Source organism: Macaca thibetana, chromosome 20, assembly GCF_024542745.1.
Source record: "Macaca thibetana thibetana isolate TM-01 chromosome 20, ASM2454274v1, whole genome shotgun sequence".
NCBI lineage: Eukaryota > Metazoa > Chordata > Mammalia > Primates > Cercopithecidae > Macaca > Macaca thibetana.
The window spans coordinates 12046919-12064692 of record NC_065597.1 but is presented as its reverse complement, the minus strand read 5'-3'; the positions used below and the strand labels follow the sequence as shown (position 1 = coordinate 12064692).

General features: G+C 43.7%; 1 protein-coding gene across 3 annotated transcripts in view; it reads right to left on the bottom strand.

Moving 5' to 3' along the window:
• TANGO6 (transport and golgi organization 6 homolog) overlaps nucleotides 1–13751 on the bottom strand; it is a 260400-nt gene extending 246649 nt beyond the window's left edge. For all 3 annotated transcript variants that reach the window (XR_007721939.1, XM_050773314.1, XM_050773315.1), the window contains exon 1: nucleotides 13589–13751. Coding sequence is in view for 2 of the 3 variants with exons in the window: in XM_050773314.1 (XP_050629271.1) it covers nucleotides 13589–13685 (97 nt within the window). In the remaining variant the exon portion in view is untranslated. The remainder of the gene's footprint in view (nucleotides 1–13588) is intronic.
• Nucleotides 13752–17774: the final 4023 nt, after the last annotated feature.

Here is a 17774-nt window from a genome sequence, read left to right as displayed (position 1 = left end):
ACAGATGCCCACCACCACACTCGGTTAATTTTTGTATTTTTAGTAGAAACGGAGTTTCACCACGTTAGCCAAGATGGTCTCAAACTCCTGACCTCCGGTGATCCACCCGCCTTGGCCTCCCAAAGTGTTGGGATTACAGGTGTGAGCCACCATGCCCAGCCAAGAAAAAATTTTAAAGACCCAAATAAAGAAGAGATATATCCAGCTGAGAGAGGTGGCTCATGCCTGTAATCCCAGCACTTTGGGAGGCAGAGGCGGGCAGATCATGAGGTCAGGAGTTCGAGACCATCCTGGCTAACACGGTGAAACCCTGTCTCTACTGAAAATACAAAAAATTAGCCGGGCGTGGTGGTGGGCACCTGTAGTCCCAGCTACTCAGGAGGCTGAGGCAGGAGAATGGCGTGAACCCTGGAGGCGGAGGTTGCAGTGAGCTGAGATTGCACCACTGCGCTTCCGGCCTGGGGGACAAAGCGAGACTCCTCTTCAAAAAAAAAAAAAAAAAAAAATTTAGCCGGGCATGGTGGCGGGCCCCTGTAATCCCAGCTACTTGGGAGCCTGAGGCAGGAGAATCGCTTGAACCCAGGAGGTGGAGGTTGAGGTAAGCCAAGGTTACGCTATTGGACTCCAGCCTGGGTGACAGAGCAAGACTCTATCTTAAAAAAAAAAAAAAAAAAAGCTGGGCGCGGTGGCTCAAGCCTGTAATCCCAGCACCTTGGGAGGCCGAGACGGGCGGATCATGAGGTCAGGAGATCGAGACCATCCTGGCTAACATGGTGAAACCCCCATCTCTACTAAAAAATACAAAAAACTAGCCGGGCGAAGTGGCGGGCGCCTGTGGTCCCAGCTACTCGGGAGGCTGAGGCAGGAGAATGGCGTAAACCCGGGAGGCAGAGCTTGCAGTGAGCTGAGATCCGGCCACTGCACTCCAGCCTGGATGACAGAGCCAGACTCAGTCTCAAAAAAAAAAAAAAAAAAAAAAAAAAGATAGCAATTGGCCGGGCGCGGTGGCTCAAGCCTGTAATCCCAGCACTTTGGGAGGCCGAGACGGGCGGATCACGAGGTCAGGAGATCGAGACCATCCTGGCTGACACGGTGAAACCCCGTCTCTACTAAAAAATAAAAAAAAAAAAAAATACAAAAAACTAGCCGGGCGAGGTGGCGGGCGCCTGTAGTCCCAGCTACTTGGGAGGCTGAGGCAGGAGAATGGCGTGAACCCGGGAGGCGGAGCTTGCAGTGAGCTGAGATCCGGCCACTGCACTCCAGCCTGGGTGGCAGAGCGAGACTCCGTCTCAAAAAAAAAAAAAAAAAAAAAAAAAAAAAAAAAAAAAAAAAAAAAAAAAGATAGCAATTGTCCACAAATTGATCTATAAAGTCAATGTAATGACAATAAAAATCTCATCAGACCTTTTTGCAGAAATTGATAAACTGATTAAAAAATTTATATAGAAACCTATAAGACCCAGAATAGTCAAGAACAATGTTAGAGAACTTATACTACCCAACTTACTATAGAACTACAGTAATTAAAGACAATGTGGTACTGGCATAAGGACTGTTAGGCAGATTGATAAAACAGAATTGAGAATCCAGAAACAGTCCCACACTTATATGGCTATTTGATCTTCAACAAAGATATGAAATCAATACAATACGGAAAGAAAATTCCTTTACCAAATGAGGTTAGAACAAGTGGATATCCATATGGGAAAAACAAAAACAAAAACAAAACAAAACAACAAAAAACCTTGACCCTTAATTTACACCATACACCAAAATTAACTCAAAATAGATCATAAATACAAAATCTAAACTATAAAACTTCTGGAAGAAAACACAGAAGAAATTCTTTTATGATTCTAGAGTAGACAACAATTTCTTGTTTTTTTGGTTTTATTTTGGTTTTTGTTTCTTTTCTTTTTTGCAACAGGGTCTTGCTCTGTCACCCAGGCTGGAGTGCAGTGGACTGATTCCAGCTCACTGCAGCCTTAATCTCCCAGGTTCAAGTGATCCTTCTGCCTCAGCTCCCTAGTAGCTGGGATTACAATTGTATGCCACCATGCTTGACTAATTATTTATAGAGATGAGGTCTCATGATGTTGCCCAGGCAGGTCTTGAACTCCTATGGTTAAGCAATCCTCCCACTCTGCCTCTTAAAGTACTGGGATTATAGGTGTGAGCCACTGTGCCCAGACAGAATTCTTAAAACACAAAAGGCATGAGCCAAAAAGGAAAAAAACTGGACTTCATCAGAATTTAAAACTTCTTTTCAAAATATACAGTTCAAGCCACAGATAGGGAGAAAATGTTTGCAGTACATATATATGACAAACGCATTGCTCCAGAATACATGAAGAACACTTTACAGCTCAATAAAACAAACTATTTTAAAAAATGGACAATTATTCAAACAGACACTTCAAAAAAGAAGTTATTCAAATGACCAACTGCATATGAAAAGATGCTCAATATCATTAGTTATCAGGGAAATGCAAATTAAAACCACAATGAGATACCACTACACACACCAGAATGGCTAAAATTGACAAAGATTGACACTACCAAATGACGTGAAGCAACTGGAACTCTCATACATTGTTGGCAGAAGTATGACATGATCAAAACACAGTTGGTCTGGCAGTTTCTTAGAAAACCAAACATATACCTACCCTATAATCCAGCAATTCCACTCTAACATACTTGCCCAAGAAAAATTAATACACAATGCACATTTTTATAACAAAGACTTGTACAAGAATGTTCATAGCAGCACTATTCATAATAGCCCCAAACTGGAAACAGCCCACATAGCCAACCAGATGTTTCTTGTTTACATTAAGTTCTAGAATAGGCAAAACTAATCTACGGGTTAAAAAACCCAGAACTAGTTATCTCTAGGGGAGTAGGAGTGGGAAATGATGATTGTGAAAGGGCAGAAGGGAACTTTCTGGGATAACAGTAATGATGTATATCTGCTTTTTCTTTCGGTTTTTTTTTTTCCTTTTCTCACCTGGAAGTAACAATGTGTATCTTGACAGAGGTTTTAATTACAAAAGTATATGTTTCTTTTTTTTTAGAGACAGAGTCTCGCTCTGTCACCCAGGCTGGAGTGCAGTGGCGCAATCTCAGATCACTGCAAACCCTGCCTCCTGAATTCAAGTGATTCTCATGCCTCAGCCAAGTATATGCATTTTTAAAACTCACTGAATGATATATGTATTATTTGTGCATTTCATTGCATATAAATTTTACCTAAAACAAATGAACTATAAAAAATCCAAATAAATATTAAACTCTAGTTAATGTTATAATGCTGAAGTGTTTATGGGTAAAATGTACTGATATCTGCAACTTACTTTGAATGCATCAAAAAAAAAAAAGAAGAAAACATGAATTGATGTATGGGTAGATGGATAGAAATGTGATAAACCAAATATAATAAAATGTGAATTGTGGAATCTAAATGATGTGTATAAGGGTGTCTGCCATATTCTTTCAACTTTTCTTTTTTTCTTTTTGAGACGGGGGTCTCGCTCTGTCACCCAGGCTAGGGTGCAGTTACGCAATCACAATTCACTGTAGCTTTGATTCTTGGGCTCAAGCAGTCCTCCCATCTCAGCCTCTCGAGTAGCTGGGACCACAGTTGCATACCACCCCACCTGACTAATTTTTTCATCTTTTGTAGAGATGTGGGGGTCTCACTATGTTGCCCAGGCTGGTCTTGATCTCCTGGGCTCAAGCAATCCTCCCGCCTCAGCCTCCCCAAAGTGTTGGGATTACAGGCATGAGCTACTGCACCTGGCCATCAGCTTTTCTATTTGTTTAGAAAACTATAATAAAAATTTGAAAATATATATGGACATGCAGCCAGGTCAAATAAACCAAAAACTTTTTTTTTTTTAAATATAAATACAAGCAACAGACCTCAAAACTAAAGCTAATATACCTTCTAAGAAACAAATTAGAAGGAATCAAAATGTAATTGATAATAACTATGTCCAATACTACATGATTTATAATAGTGTAAAATTAGAAATGCATGTCCCATAACAGGTGTTTGTTGAGTAAATTATGGTCTAATTGTATCTAACATACTATATGTATGTGAAGTACTTATTTTGTTTATTGTGTATTGTCTTTCTACCAACTAGAATCAAAGCATCTAGAAAACAGGGGTATTGATTTGTTTTGTTCACTGCTGTATTCTCTTTGCCTGAAACAAAGCCTGACAAGTAAAAGCTGTTTAATAAATTGTTATTGAATGAATAAACAATGGAATATTTTGTAGCCATTAAATGATGTTGAACATTATTTAATGACATGTTCATAATATATTCTAATGTGAACAAAGAGTACAAAACACTACATGAGCAAAAGATACAGACAGCTTATAGAAAAAGAAATGCAAATGGCCCTTAAACATGAACATATGATCAATCTTGCTCATAATAAGAGAAAAGTAAATTAAAGTTACACTGAAGTATCACTTTCCATCTATCGAACTGGCTAAAATCCAAAAGTTTTATAACACATTCTGTAGCAAGTCTGTGAGGAAACACACACTCTCATACATTGTTGGTAGGAACTAAAATGGTACATCCCCAAGGAGAGAAATCTGGCAATATCTAGCAAAATTACATAGGCATTTCCCTGTGGCCCAGCAATCCCACTTTTAGGACTCTAACTTATAGATACACGGGCAAACAATGCAAAAGGACACATTTACAAGACTATTCATTGCAGTACTTCTTAAATTAGCAAAAGACTTGAAAACAACCCAAATGTCCACTAGTAGAGAACTGGCTGAATAAACTATGCAGCTATAAAAGAGAAAACGGAAGATTTATATGTACCACTGTGTAGCAGTCGCTAAGACACTAAGTTTAAAAAGATGCAGGCCAGGTGTAGTGGCTCAGGCCTGTAATCCCAGCACTTTGGGAGGCCAAGGTGGGCGGATCAGGAGGTCAGGAGTTCGAGGCTAGCCTGACCAGCATGGTGAAACCCCCATCTCTACTAAAAATACAAAAAATTAGCCAGGGGTGGTGGTGCGCGCCTGTAATCCCAGCTACTCGGGAGACTGAGGAAGGAGAATTGCTTGAACCTGTGAGGCAGAGGTTGCAGTGAGCCAAGATTGCACCACTGCACTCCAGCCTGGGCGACAAAGCGAGACTCCATCTCAAAAATAAAAATTAAAATTAAATTAAAATAAAAATTAACGGCCGGGCACAGTGGCTCACGCCTGTAATCCCAGCACTTTGGGAGGCTGAGGCAGGTGGATGATGAGGTCAGGAGATTGAGACCATCCTGGCTAACACAGTGAAACCCTGTCTCTACTATTAATACAAAAAAATTAGCCAGCTGTGGTGGCGGGCGCCTGTAGTCCCAGCTGCTGGGGTGGCTGAGGCAGGAGAATGGCGTGAACCTGGGAGGCGGAGCTTGCAGTGAGCAGAGATCACACCACTGCACTCCAGCCTGGGCGACAGAGCGAGACTCCATTTAGTAAAATAAAATAAAAACAAAATAAAAATTAAAAGATGCAGAAAAAAATATATAGTATGCTACCTTTTGTGTAAAAATGGGAGTGAATATGAAACCATAGATTATTTGTATGTCTTTTCAAAAAAGAAGCAATTTAAGAATAAATTTAAAACTAATTAAAGTAAGTCATCTACAGAGAAAGGGAGAGAGCAGAGGAGGAAACATGGATAACTGTATCTAATTTTATTAGTTTTAGAACCCAGCAGATGTTTTTCATAGTTAAAAAAAATTAAATCAAAAAAATGCAAAACAATTTCTAAAAATCAAAAACAAACAAATGAACCAATGAACCAAATTCTGTGCTCTATGTCAAAGGTCACCAAACTATGATCTGCAGTCCAAATCTGGCCCACCAACTGTTTTCATGAATAAGGCTTTACTGGAACACAGTTATGCCCATTTACATATAGTCTATGGCTGCTTTTGAGATACAGTGACAGAGCTGAGTAGTTACAACAGAGACCATATGCGCCGCAAAGCTCAAAATATTTACTATCTGGTCCTTCAGAGAAAAAGTTTACTGACTCCTACTCTATATTAAGTTAGCAGTGTAACCACACAGAAAATTATTTTAAGAGACTTGAAATAAAGAATTTTATATATTCTGAGAACAAAAATCAACCAAACAAAAACCCCTTAAACAGTGGGTTTGTAGTGGTAATGTTGGATTTGTTCTTTGAAAAGATTATAGACATGTATGAGTATGTATTGTGTGATTATACATTTTATATAATGTGATTATATATTTATATATGTATGGGTATATATATGTGTATATATAATACATTAATTTCATTAGGAACCAATATTCTCAGATAAAGGAAATATAAATATAAAAATGTAAAATGTAGGATAAAAGAACAGCTAGAGGCTGGACGCAGTGGCTCACACCTGTAATCCCAGCACTTTGGGAGGCCGAGGTGGGCAGATCACGAGGTCAGGAGTTCGAGACCAGACTGGCCAACATAGTGAAACCCCATCTCTACTAAAAATACAAAAATTAGCCAGGTTTGGTGGCACATGCCTGTAGTCCCAGCTACTTGGGAGGCTGAGGCTGGAGAATCGCTTGAACCTGGGAGGCAGAGGTTGTAGTTAGCCGAGACTGAGCCACTGCACTCCAGCCTGGACAACAGAGCAAGAATCTGTCTCAACAAACAAACAAACAAACAAAACCCAGCTAGAGAGACACATATGTGATCAAGCAATTACAGTAAAATTACAACTGTAGAATGAAGGTCATGGTATCTTCACTATAAAAGTTCTTCAATTTGTCTGTCAGCTTCATAATTACAAATTTTCATAATGAAATGTTAGAAAAAATTTATAAAATAAAAAGAGCCATTATATTTCATTTCAATTGGAAATACTGGTAAGAACTCAAGATTTATTTTCGGCCAGGCGCGGTGGCTCAAGCCTGTAATCCCAGCACTTTGGGAGGCCGAGGCGGGCGGATCACAAGGTCAGGAGATCGAGACCACAGTGAAACCCCGTCTCTACTAAAAATACAAAAAATTAGCTGGGCGCGGTGGCGGGCGCCTGTAGTCCCAGCTACTCAGGAGGCTGAGGCAGGAGAATGGCGTGAACCCAGGAGGCGGAGCTTGCAGTGAGCCGAGATCGCGCCACTGCACTCCAGCCTGGGCAACAGCGTGAGACTCCGTCTCAAAAAAAAAAAAAAAAAAAAAAGATTTATTTTCATTTTCTAAAAATCCACATATTTCCTAGCTCTAATCCTTCAAAAAGTCTGAAAGCAATGACAGTTTCTTTTTCCTTTTCTTTCTTTTTTTTTTTTTTTGAGACAGGGTCTCACTCTGTCACTCAGGCTGGAGTACAGTGGTATAATCATAGTTCATTGCACCCTCAAACTCCTGGGCTCAGCTGATCCTCCTATCTTAGCCTCCAAAGTAGCGGGGACCACAAAGCATGTGCCACCATGCCCAGCTAATTTCTGTATTTTTTTTTTATTTCTGTATTTTTTGTAGAGACAGTGTTTTACTATGTAGCCTAGGCTGGTTTTGAAGTCCTGGGCTCAAGCAATCTGCCCACTTCAGCCTCCCAAAGTGGTGGGATTACAGGTGCCAGCCACCACATCCAGCCAATGATACTTTCCTTTTTTTTTGAGATGGGGTCTCACTTTGTCACCCAGGCTGGAGTGTAGTTGCGCGGTCTCAGCTCACTGCCACCTCTGCCTCCTGGGCTCAAGCAATTCTCCTGCCTCAGCCTCCCAAATAGCTGGGATTACAGGCGCCAACCATAGCGCTTGGATAATTTTTGTATTTTTAGTAGAGACAGGGTTTCGCCATGTTGGTCGAGCTGGTCTCGAACTCCTGATCTCAAGTGATCCACCCACCTTGGCCTCCCAAAGTGCTGGGATTATAGACGTTGGCCACCGCGCCCGGCCCATAATTTCAATAGCAATGAATATCCTGTGTCTACACTGTGGTTTCTAAATACCACTTTTCCTTACAGAGAGTTGTTTTCAAAAATGGGGTAGGAAATACCTCAGATGAGCCTGGGATATCTTCTGCTGGAGAGCAAGGAGGCAATCAAAGACTACCACGGTCATGTCAAAAAGCCCAAGAGCCAATCAGAAATGGTTCCCACAGGTCAAAAATGGGAAATTTGATTGTTACGAACAAGGAATACAATAATTGAAACATCAGATACATAAAATCTATGATTCATAATACAGGAAAAAAGATCACTTCATTGGTTACCTTTGGAGGTTGCTAAGACACTGATTTATTATTCTGAAATTTGGTCAATAAAGGAACAGAATGATACTAACTATATTAAAATATATTCATGTTTATACGCACAGGAAAGGGTCTCAAAGTTTTAATACCTCGAGGTTTTGATAGTGATGATCTCTGGGTGACAGGGCCAGAGGTGGGATTTTCCTTTTTACCTAATTATAGTTTTTAATTTTTTTTTTAAAATAAATATGTATTGTCTCTGCACTAAAAGTTATTTTAGGGTTATAAAACAGTATGTGGCATATGAGATCATTATTGTAAAAAGGAAAAACAGTATTTTCTGAATTGCTAATAGTAGTACCCTCTGGGTAGTGAGATTAAGGTAATTTTAATTTTCTTCTTTTGGTTTCTCTATATTTAAAAAATCTTTGCTATAGTAAACATTAACTACTTCTATTTTAAAAAAAGAATAAAAGGAAAGCCAGCATAGTGATATCCCTGTAGTCCCAGCTAGCTGGGAGGCTGAGGCAGAAGCATCACCTGAGCCCAGAAGTTTGAGGCTGCAGTCTACTATGATCACATCTGTGAATAGCCACTGTACTCCAGGCTGGGCAACATAGGGAGACCCTGTATCTATTTAAAAGGAGAGAGAGGGAAACAGAGAGAGAGAAACAGAGAGAAAGAGAGAGAGAGAAACGATAATATCCTTTAAAAAGAATGAGAACAGAAGAGTAAGAAATTTGCAACAGTTTTTTTTCTTTTTTTTTTTTTTTTTGAGATGGAGTCTTGCTCTGTCACCCAGGCTGGAGTGCAGTGGTAGGATCTCAGCTCACTGCAACCTTGACCTCCTGGGTTCAAGCAATTCTCCTGCCTCAGCCTCTCGAGTAGCTGGGACTACTGGCGCGTGCCACCATGCCCAGCTAATTTTTTTGTTTGTTTTTTTGAGATGGAGGCTTGCTCTGTCACCCAGGCTAGAGTGCAGTGGCATGATCCTGGCTTACTGAAATCTCCACCTCCCGGGTTCAACCAATTCTCCTGCCTCAGCCTTCCGAGTAGCTGGGATTACAGGGGCCTGCCACTGCACCCGGCTAATTTTTGTATTTTTAGTAGAGACGGGGTTTCACCATCTTGGCCAGGCTGGTCTCAAACTCCTGACCTCATGATCCACCGGCCTCGGCCTCCCACAGTGCTGGGATTACAGGCATGAGACACCGCGCCCGGCCATAATTTTTGTATTTTTAGTGGAGACGGGGTTTCGCCATGTTGGCCAGGCTGGTCTCAAACTCCTGACCTCACGCCACGGCCTCCCAAAGTCCTGGGATTACAGGTGTGAGCTACCGCGCTCAGCCTTCTATATTGTTCTAAGACTTTCCAGGGCAAGTGTTCTGACTCACTGGCATGAATATCTGGTTCCTTTGGCTAATGTATACCTCAAATGAAAATGAGTGTTATTTCCCTCTTGTTGCCCCTAACCATTAAGATCACTAACCAACCTCTAAATGACTTCCTGTGACATAAGATCTTTGAACCCAAACATAGAACACAAAGAAAGTGATTTAAAACAAAAGCTCTTAGTGAAGTTTTTCCAGAGCCCCTTTAATGAAGTAATCTTCTCTGCCCTCTACTGGTGATGAAAATAACATCTACTTGGAAATAAATGGAGGCATTTCCATAAAGCAGCAGTTAGTACGCTATGGGGACCTGGCTTGCTTTGCCAGGGGGTTCCCAAGACCCTCTCAGGGGGTCTGCAAGGTCAAAACCATTTCATAATAATACTAGGTCATGATGTGCCTTTTACATTCTCAAGCGTGTACTGAGTACGAAAGGCTTATTGATATGAGTTCTGATTTCATACTGCAACAAATCTTTAAGATACTACCTCTTGGCCAGGCGAGGTGGCTCACGCCTGTAATCCCAGCACTTTGGCAGGCCGAGGCAGGCAGATCACTTGAAGTCAGGAGTTTGAGACCAGCCTGACCAACGTGGAGAAACCCCATCTCTACTAAAAATACAAAATTAGCTGGGCATGGTGGCGCATGTCTGTAATCCCAGCTACTCGGGAGGCTGAGGCAGGAGCATCGCTTGAACCCAGGAGGTAGAGGTGGCAGTGGGCCGAGATTGCGCCATTGCATTCCAAACTGGGCAACAACAGAGAAACTCCGTCACAAAAAAAAAAAAAAAAAGATATTGCCTCTTGTTGAGTTTCTCTTCACTTTTTTCCCCACACAATTCATGCACAGATTATCTTGTTGAGTTTTAGAATTGTATAAAAGAAGGCCGGACATGGTGGCTCACACCTGTAATCCCAGCACTTTGGGAGGCCAAGGAGGGAGGATTATAAAGTCAGGAGTTCGAGACCAGCCTAGCCAATATGGTGAAACCTGTCTGTACTAAAAAAAAAAAAAAAAAAATTAGCCAGGAATGGTGGCACGTGCCTGTTGTCCCAATTACTCGGGAGGCTGAGGCAGGAGAATCCCTTGAACCTGGGAGGCGGAGGTTGCAGTGAGCCGAGATTGTACCACTGCACTCCAGCCTGGGCGACAGAGCAACACTCCATCTAAAAAAAAAAAAAAAAAGAAAAGAAAAGAATGTACATAATTATCTGAAAAGATGATTGAATTCTCCTCCCTTTTCCAGCTACATATCTGTGTGAGTCTAGGTTTTCTTCATGTACTTCAGTCAAAACAACCTATCTTGACAGACTGGAGAAGCAGATATGAAAATCCAGCTGACTTCTAGGTTGGGCATGGTGGCTCACGCCTGTAACCCTAATCCCAGTACTCTGGGAGGTCAAGGCAGGCAGATCACCTGAGGTCAGGAGTTCAAGACCAGCCTGGCCAACATGGTGAAACCCCGTCTCTACTAAAAGTACAAAAAATTAGCCAAGCGTGGTGGTGCATGCCTGTAATCCCAGCAACTTGGGAGGCTTAGGTAGGAGAATCACTTGAATCCAGGAGGCGGAGATTGCAGTGAGCCGAGATTGCGCCACTGCACTCCAGCCCAGGCAACAAGAGCGAAATTCCATCTCAAAAAAAAAAAGTACAAAAATTAGCTGAGCATGGTGGTGGGTGCCTGTGGTCCCAGCTACAAGGGAGGCTGAGGCATGAGAATTGCTTGAACCCGGGAGGTGGGGGTTCCAGTGAGTCAAGATCATGCCATTGCACTCCAGCCTGGGTGATGGAGTGAAACTCTGTCTCAAAAAAAAAAAAAAAAAAAAAAACCCAAAAAACAAAACAAAACAAACAGGGTCTTACTCTGTCACCTAGGCTACAGTGCATTAGTGTAATCTTGGCTCACTGTAGCCTAGACTTGTACCTCTCAGGCTCAAGCAATCCTCCCATCTCAGCCTCCCCAGTAGCTGGGACCACAGGTGTGTAGTACCATGCATGGCCAATTTTTTAATTTTTTGTAGAGACAAAGTATCACTACGTTGCCCAGTCTGGTCTCAAACTCCTGGGATCCTGCCTCAGCCTCCCAAAGTGCTGGGATTACAGGTATGACCCACCCCACGCAGCCACTACAGATATTTTTAAATTCCCTAAGCAGCTAATATGATAAAATAGTAGACAGATTCATATAATATACAACAGACTACATCTACAAAATAATAATTTTACACACTAATTCCTTTTAAAATAGGAATGCTCGAATTTCTGTAAATTAAATGAGTACATATATGTGTACTCCACCACATACTCATAGAGATTAGAGAGTCTTCTATAAACGAAGCATAATATACGTGTTTCATGACAGAGGATTACTTCCAGGATTTTTGCTTATTTAAACTTGTTCTCAGTCGTATAATAGAGAGTTGCAGGCCAGGTGTAGTGGCTCAGGCCTGTAATCCCAGCACTTTGGGAGGCCAAGGCAGGCAGATCACTTGAGGTCAGGAGTTCGAGACCAGCCTGGTCAACATGGCAAAACTCCCTCTCTACTAAAAAGACAAAAATTACCTGGGCATGGTGGTGGGCACCTGTAGTCCCCACTACTTGGGAGGCTGAGGAAGGAGAATCGCTTGAACCTGGGAGGTGGAGGTTGCAGTGAGCCAAGATTGTGCCACTGCACTCCAGCCTGGGCAACAGAGCGAGAATTCGTCTCAAAAAAAAAAAAAAGAGTTGCAGTTGCAAGACAAGTGACCTCTCGATTAGCAACTTAAAATTCTATTTTGCAGTCTGACTCTTAATTGAGACAGTGTAGTATATTTACAATATTTTTAGTGGAAATAACCTAAATTCAAATTCTGCCACTTACTAGTCTGACATTGGGCAATTTCCAATGTACCTGAACCTTGGTTCCTTCATCCATTAAAATGGAATACAAGTAGTACCGATCCCACGGGATCGTTATGAGGATTAAATGATGTATATGTAAACAGACTACTATGGGGACTGATACTTAGTAGGTACTCATTTACTAATATTAATAACTTGTGTTCACTCCCCGCTGGTGTGGTGTAATGTTTGCAGAAGTTTTTGCAGTTTTGAGTATAAAATCTGAGACTGGGAGGTGATCCCCTTTGGCCTTTCATGTGCCCTTGCTAATTGTACAGATCCCGTCCCATCCCTTCCCCCAAATATACACCCCAATGATAAGTAGAGCTCTATCTCCTTTCCAAAAGCTCCAGATAACACCAGAGCCTCTATATTGAATAATTTGTCTGATTCTGAGAAGGGGGTTCAGTAGATCTCGGGCCTAGGTCCGTGTTCTGCCCCTAATTTGACCACGTGATCTTGGACAGGTTACTTAATTTCTTCAGTGAGTCTTGGGTGTTCCCAGTCGTAAAAATAATGCAGCTTCAACCACTCCCAATGTCCCTTCAGATTTTAGATTGGGAAGAAACTGTCCACGCACCACAGAGATTAAAAGCGACTGGAAACCCCTAAATACTCTCCCCAAACCCATTTCAAACGTCACTGCTTCCGATTTCTGGACTTCTTGGAATTTCGTACAAATCTCAAGGGTTCACGCTGGCCCCTGCGCCCTCACGCGGCTAGGACCTCACATCCTACGTCGCGGGCGTCCTACCCTCTCTGGAGCTGTGTCCAGATCCCCTTCCCAAGAGCGCTGTAGTAAGGACTGAATGAAATAACGGCGGCGCCTGACAGAGCTCAGCATAAGGCAAGTGCTCAAGAGATGTTGGCTAATATCAGCAGTCAACGGACCCCGCGCCCTCCTTGAGCCTCGGTTTCCTCAAGGATGTAATGAGGACGGGCAGAGACCATGCTCAAAGCCCCCAGCAGCGGGCGGAGGGTCCCTGGGCGGGCTTAAGGGGCGCACGCTGCGGGAGGCAGGTCAGCCCCGGAAGCCCGGCGGCCCTAAGAGTCCCTTGTGTAGCCCAGCGCCGAGATGCGTCCTCTCACCTCCCGGGCTCAGCAGCAGCTTCAGTGCCTCCAAAATCCGATCCAGACCGCATGTCTCCTGAGCCCCGCTGCCCACAGCCTGCCCCGGGGCCGCCATGACTGGAGTGTCACGCGACGCTCCTGACGCGCTCAGGCGCCTCGGCAGGGCGTCGCCGCCGCCATGTTGAGTGTGGCAGAAGGCGATGGGCACACTATGGGGCGGGGCCCGCAGGGTGGGGCGGGGCCAAATCGGTCGGGAACGCCCCCTTCACTTTTTTTTTCCGTCCCAACTTAGTCCAGGAGGTAGGAGGGAACCCAAAAATGGCTAACACAGTCTGCCCACGCGCACTATTTCAGAAGCTCAGTATGATTAACCGCTATGTAAAGAAGGAAGAGAGAAGTAATTTATCATTAAATAATCTGTATTTCAATATGAAAATACTTAGGTACTCAACACTGGCAGACATAATAAAACAGACAGATGCTTACATCTGCTTACAGTGAAACATGGATAAGGAAAAACAATATTCAGGCTGGGCGCGGTGGCTGACACCTGTAATCCAGCACTTTGGTAGGCCGAGGTGGGCAGATCACAAGGTCAGGAGTTTGAGACCAACCTGTTTAATACGGTGAAACCCCATCTCTACTAAACTTAGAAAAATTAGCCAGGTGGTGGCGGGCGCCTGTAGTCCCAGCTGCTCGGGAGGCTGAGGCAGGAGATTCGCTTGAACCTGGGAGGCGGAGGTTGCAGTGAGCCGAGATCGCACCACTGCACTCCAGCCTGGGTGACAGAGCGAGACTCCATGTCAAAAAAAAAAAAAAAACAAACCTAAGTACAGACGTACACTCGCATATATATCCATTGTGAATGTAAAGCTACAAATGTTGCTATGGGTAATATGATTTTTGTTTTTTTAGTGAACTTGGTGAAGTTTCCAGTAAAAGTTCGATCTTTCTTCTGTTTTCATGGTTGTTGCATTCCTTGAAAATTCAGTGTCTATCAAAACCATGCCCTCCCCCAAACTGTTTTTATATGTAAAACAGAATGGATTTGAGATTCAGATAATCAGAAACAGGTTTTCACCTACATAAATCCTGCTGGGACATTGAAAAACCGTGTTGTCTGAAAGTCATGCTGCAGAAACAGGACAATGTTTTTGAGGGCAGGACCTTTATTTTTATTTTTTGAGATGGGGTCTCGCTCTGTCGCCTAGGCTGGAGTTCAGTGGCGTAAACCACCACTTCACCCAGGCTGGTCTTGAACTCCTGGGCTCAAGCAATTTGTCCAATTTGACCTTCCAAAGTACTGAAATTACAGGCGTGAGCCCCTGAGTCTGGCCTTAAAAATATTTTTGAATGGGAAATAAATGACCTACAAAATTGCCACCATGCTCTTTTTATTCTGTGTATTCCTTTCCAGGCTTTGTCATTAGACAATGCTTCCTCCATTGTGTATGGGCACAGATTCATTTGGGAAATAAAAAATTTTAAGAGTATTTTGAGATGTTAAACATTTAGTGAGATGGGGGTAAAGCATTGTGTGGGAAAAGCTTGAGGGGTTTGGTGCAAAAATACAAGTAGAGGCCCTCACACCACCAGTCGAAATATTTCAGTGTTAGAAATCAAGCAAAGAGCCTGGTAAATAAAATATTTTCTATCCTCCTACCTTGAAAATTCTATCAAGGTGGAATTCAGAATTCTCAGACTGTCTCAGAGCTTCACAATGGAGAAGGGGAGCCAGCCCCCAGGTCTGGCCTGACCCATTTTTCTTCTCACCAGCATCTCCATCCTGCACCATGAAGGCTGGGCACTTAGACATGTGGGCACCCACAGCCCCGCACATTCAGGTTCTGTTCACACCCCACACCCCATCCCTTCCACAGAGCAGCTACCAGTTGGCCCTTCTGGGTCTAGAAGTGCAAATGGGGGCCGGGCGCGGTGGCTCACGCCTATAATCCCAGCACTTGGGGAGGCCAAGGTGGCCAGATCAGGAGGTCAAGAGATCGAGACCATCCTGGCCAACATGGTAAAACCCCATCTCTACTAAAAATACAAAAAGTAGCTAGGCATAGTGATGTATGCCTATAGTTCCAGCTACTCAGGAGGCTGAGGCAGGAGAATCACTTGAACCTGGGAGGCGAAGGTTGCAGTGAACCGAGATCGCACCACTACACTCCAGCCTGGCGACAACGCGAGACTCTGTCTAAAAAAAAAAAAAAACACTGCAGATGGGGAGCACAGTGCACCGTCCAGAGGGCAGACCCATGGAAGAGTCCTGCAAAGCCCTAGAAGAAGGCCTGGGATGGTTGGGCAGGGAATTCCAGGGCCTCAGAATCCAGAGTGTGGGCCAGGTGTGGTGGCTCATGCCTGTAATCCCAGCACTTTGTGAGGCTGAGGTGGGAGGATTGCTTTTGCCCAGGAGTTTGACACCAGGCTAGGCAACATAGTGAGACCCTGTCTCTATAAAATAAATACAAAAATTAGCAAGGCCTGGTGGTACATGCCTGTGGTCCAGCTACTTGGGAAGCTGAGGAGGGAGGATCCCCTGAGCCCAGGAGGTTGAGACCGCAGTGAGTCATGATTGTACCGCTACACTCCAGCCTGACCAACTGAGACCTTGTCTCAAAAAAAAAAAAAAAAAAAAAAAAAAAGGCCATGCGTGGTGGCTCATTCCTGTAATACCAGCACTTTGGGAGGCCGAGGCAGGCAGATCACAAGGTCAGGAGTCCAAGACCACCCTGACCAACATGGTGAAACCCCATCTCTACTAAAGATACAAAAATTAGCCAGGCGTGGTGGTGCGCACCTGTAATCCTAGCTACTCAGGAGGCTGAGGTAGGAGAATCGTTTGAACCTGGGAATGAACCGAGATCGTGCCACGGCAATCCAGCCTGGGCAACAGAGCGAGACTCTGTCTCTAAAAACAAACCAACCAACCAACCAACAAAGAACATGGAGTATGGTCTTAGAGGAGGGTGAGGATTTGGAGATTTGGATGGGCAAGTCCCCCAGGCCTGGCAGATTTCTTGCCCAGGGGGAGGGGCATGGTGGAGGAGGCCAGATGGAGCTTCTCAAGCATGGGCCCAGGGCCAGGAGCCTACCAGGCCTAAGACTAAGGACAGTACTGGTGTGGAATTTACAAAAGATGATTAGAGGATATTCAGAGCTGAGAATCCTTTATCCCAAAGTATTATAGGACCTAGACATCTCTTCTGTTTTTATCTGTTAGGCTCTGTGGGCTGAGCCACCACAAATTGTCATGCATAATTTCAAAAGCAATGTCATGAGATCCCATAAAAATTTTTGTAGCAAAGTAATATATCCCATGTGGAACACTGGGTGCATTTTAATATGTGTGATAGGATGTCGGAGGAGTGCCCGGGTCCACGAGGCTGTAGCGTAAATTGGCCCTTGTTTGAAGAGGAAGAAACATTCTCAGGCTTCTCCCAGCCTCAGATCATTCAGATGTGCTTTAAGTACCCTGTTTCTGTAGAATCTTGTATTTAAGCTTATGGAATTTTAGTTTATAGGACTTGAATTTTGGTAGCCCCTTCCTTGGTTTGCTCTGAGCAGCTTTGTTAAAACAGAGAAGTACAGCTCGGCGCAGTGGCTCACACCTGTTATCCCAGCACTTTGGAAGGCTGAGGTGGGCAGATCACCCGAGGTCAGAAGTTCGAGACCAGCATAACTTACAAGGTGAAATCTTGTCTCTACTAAAAATACAAAAATTAGCCTGGTGTGGTGGGGCACGCCTGTAATCCCAGCTACTCGGGAGGATGAGGCAGGAGAATCACTTGAACCCAGGAGGTGGAGTTTGCAGTGAACTGAGATTGCACCACTGCACTCTAAATGCTTTGTACATATCAACTCATTTAGTGCTCAAAACACTATAAAGCAAATACAATTACCCTCTTTTTTTTTTTGAGACAGAGTCTCGCTCTGTTGCCCAGGCTAGAGTGCAGTGGTGCGATCTTGGCTCACTGCAACCTCCACCTCCCGAGTTCAAGCGATTCTCATGCTTCAGCCTCTGGAGTAGCCAGGACTACAGGCTGTGCCACCATGCCCAGCTAATTTTTGTATTTTTAGTATAGACGAGGTTTCACTATGTCGGCCAGGCTGGTCTCAAACTCCTGACCTCCGGTGATTCACCCACCTCGGCCTCCCAAAGTGCTAGAATTACAGGCATGAGCCACCGCACCCAGCCCAA